Source organism: Meleagris gallopavo, chromosome 8 (assembly GCF_000146605.3).
Source record: "Meleagris gallopavo isolate NT-WF06-2002-E0010 breed Aviagen turkey brand Nicholas breeding stock chromosome 8, Turkey_5.1, whole genome shotgun sequence".
In the NCBI taxonomy this organism is placed as follows: Eukaryota; Metazoa; Chordata; class Aves; order Galliformes; family Phasianidae; genus Meleagris; species Meleagris gallopavo.
This window is the reverse complement of record NC_015018.2, coordinates 21,665,156-21,668,266: the sequence shown is the minus strand read 5'-3', so window position 1 is coordinate 21,668,266 and position 3,111 is coordinate 21,665,156. Positions and strand designations below refer to the sequence as shown.

The 3,111-nt window shown below is 59.5% G+C and overlaps 1 protein-coding gene across 1 annotated transcript; it reads left to right on the top strand.

Annotated features, from left to right (window-relative positions):
• MARVELD1 (MARVEL domain containing 1) lies at positions 1–2,023 on the top strand (the record flags this gene model as incomplete). The annotated part of the gene is made up of 1 exon (XM_010714735.2): positions 1–2,023. A coding segment is annotated over one exon (396 nt), but the record flags the coding sequence as incomplete, so codon positions are not given.
• Between the last annotated feature and the right edge of the window lie 1,088 nt (positions 2,024–3,111).

Genomic DNA, 3,111 nt, shown 5'->3' with positions numbered 1-3,111 from the left:
GCCTTCTGGCTCACCGTGGCGGCCCACTGGTACGAAGGAGCGGCCCACTTCGCCCTCTTCGCCGCCGTCCTCGTCTGGCTGCTCACGCTGGGCCTCTTCGGGCTGAGCGCGCTGGGGCGCTGGGAGCTCGTGCCCTGGCTGGGCTCCCGCTGGCTGCTGGCCAACCTGGTGCACGATCTAGTGCTGGGTGTCGGGCTCTGCACGGCCGCCGCTGGCATCATGGGCCACAAAGCTGGGCAAAAGAGCTACTGCAATCTGCCGGGCTACAGCCAACGCTGTCTCTACGGAGCCTATCTGGGAGCTGCTGTCTGCGGAGCCGTGGCTGCTTGCCTGTACCTTTTCTCCGGGCTCTACTGCCTGGCACGGCGCTGCCGGGACCAACGTGACATCATCTGAGCCCCGTGGCTGCCCTGCTTCCTGAACATGGACGGACCGCGGCCCTGCTTTAGGACGTGGTGACCCCGCTGCTCTGTCCCCTCCCGGCTGCTGCACCGCGCTTCCTCCACTGCCCCCTGCACGGATGGATGGACAGATGGATGGAGACCTTCTGCCAGGACAGTGGGCACCGACTGCTGCACCAGCTCCTTTGCACCCTGCACAGAATGACAGATGGACGTAAGCAAATCAGAGGACCCAAGCAGGGAGCACCCAAGTGGACCACAACTGCTGGGAGCCCCTTGGGGCCCTGCCTGACTCCTGCCTTGGGTGTGCTCAGGTGGGTGCCAACTCTTTCCCTGGGGAGATGAATGCTGTGCTGGAGGAGTGGAGTAAAGCTGGGCCCTGCCCTTACCCTGCTGGCAGCCCTGAGGCCTCCGCATTGCCTAATGGAGGCTCTGCTGTGCTCTCAACTTCCCCAGCTTGGGCCCCTCCTCCATGTCTGGTGTCTTCCTGGAACCCTGTGGGCACAGCCCTTACCCACCCTGGGCACAGCCTCGCCAACTGTTGCTCCTGTGCCAAATGCCCTATCCCACCTTGAAGCTGTACCCAGCAAAGCCCCCATCACCGTTGGAGCCCGTGGCAGGGAGGGGGGCTGCAGGCTGCCTCTGTGATCAAGGCGGGGCAACAAATTCCTCCAGCCTTGAGGTTTGTGCTGCTCTGGGGTGAGAAAGGTGTTTTTGTCATCCCAGCCTGGAGCTCGGTGCTGCTGCCGCATCCTTTGGCTGGTTCTGCACTAGGAGTGGGGCTCTCATCCCACCACAGAGATGGTGCCTACCCGAGGCCTGTCTGCTCCAGCCAGAACAGGCACAGCTCACCCTGCCTGGCTCCACAGCACTTGGATTGTCATCCTAGAAAACTCTCTTTGTTGTGGGACTATGTCTCCATCTCCATCACTGTGCTGCCCGCAGACCAATAATGGAAGGGTGATTGCAGCAGTGCCCTTGTAGGACATAGACTCTTTGTGAGGGGAGGGCTCCGGTAGTGAGGCCTGGACCAACCACACAGGTGGCCAGGGCCATACGGGGTCAGTGGAAGCATTGGGCAGCCAGAGACTGGCAAATGTTGAAGGAGCACCATGCCGGAGCTGCCTTGGCCACCAGCTGTGCTCATCCTGCTTGAGGACACATTCTCCCATTGCTTTCAGGGCAGAGAAGGACTGCCCCAGCCCCTGCATAGGCTCAGTTTGGAGGACTGTAGCCCCCACAGCTGTCACCTGGTGCCTTTCTGTGGGGGTAGCAGCAGCAATGGCATGGAGGGACTGGGTTGGCACTAGATCACAGCTTCCATCACCAAGGGCTGTCTCAGCAGATACCTGGGTGCTCCTGCACTCTGCCAGCCCCTGGACCACCCCCTGGCAGGACGTGCTGTCCCTACTCTGTGTCAGGGCTGGTCCCAGACACTGCTGGCCCCTGTGTGCTCTGGTGCAGCCCTGAGGCCCGGGCTGCCTGCATGCAGCGAGGCTAGTGCTGCCAAAGTGCCTTGCCCCACAACCCCACACTGCCTGTTGTACCTGCCACCGTCTCACTGCAGCCCCTTTTCTGGTGCCTTTGGATTCACATTCCAAATAAAGCAACACTGATGCTCACTTGGTGTCTGGGGTTTTGTAGCAGGATTGGGACCTGCAGGGGACAGGAGATGAACCAAGCTTACACTCGGCTTTGCAGCCTTGGGGTCACCTCTCCTGAAGCAGTGGTTGCAGGGGTCCAGTGTATTCTGAGGCTGTGGGTGGACTCCTGGTGCTGAGCCACTGGTCTCTGGAAGAGGGATTCAAGCCCCTGCCCCTGGGGATGGACTGCCCCAGCCCTGCCACTCGCTCCAGGGATGGGGCAGAACTTGGTGCTTGTGTATTATAGACTCACCAAATGATTCTCACAGTGTGTACACATATCTGGGATTGCTGTGACCCAATCACAAACCTTCACACCCAGCCTTTTTGAACCTCATTAGGTTCCTGGGGGCTCACTTTGCAAGCCTGTCCAGACTTCTCTGGATGGTATCCCTTCTTTTTCAGTTGTATCAGCTGCACCCTGCATCTCAGTGTCATCAGCAAACTTGCTGAGGTTACATTCAATCCCACTGTCTATGTCATTGATAAAGATGCTAAAGCATACCAGTCCCAAGATGGATCCCTGGGGAACCCCACGTCACCAGTCTCTCCCTGGACACAGAAGCACTAGCAACAATCCCCCAGCTGCAATCATACAACCAATCCCCAGTCCACAGAATAGTCCAGCCTTCAAATCCATACCTCTACAATTTAGAGGTAAGGATATGGATGTGGTCTCCTCCTGCAGACTAGAGCTGTGCGGCAGGAGAACGCAACGAGAACCACACAGAGCTGCATTCCTGTAGGCTTTGTTTCTCCTGGGCTGAAAAGGTCCCTTCCTAGGCTGGAAACTGCCAGGACTCAGGAGGGCCACGGACCTGACACCTCCCAGGGCTGGGTGCTTTAAGGCCCAGCATCAGACACGGTTCTCTGCCTGGCGCTGGGGTGACACAGGGCCATGCACCACAGGATGGGCCCTGCTCGCAGTGAGCTGGAAGCAGGAACACGTGCTGCTCTGCAGGTCAGCTCCACGCAGCCAAAGCTGGGAGTGAGAGATGAACCCGGCCTCCTCCGGCGGCTTCCGAGCTGAGCTGGGCCTCCCCGCGGGGCCAGAGTCGAATCAGACC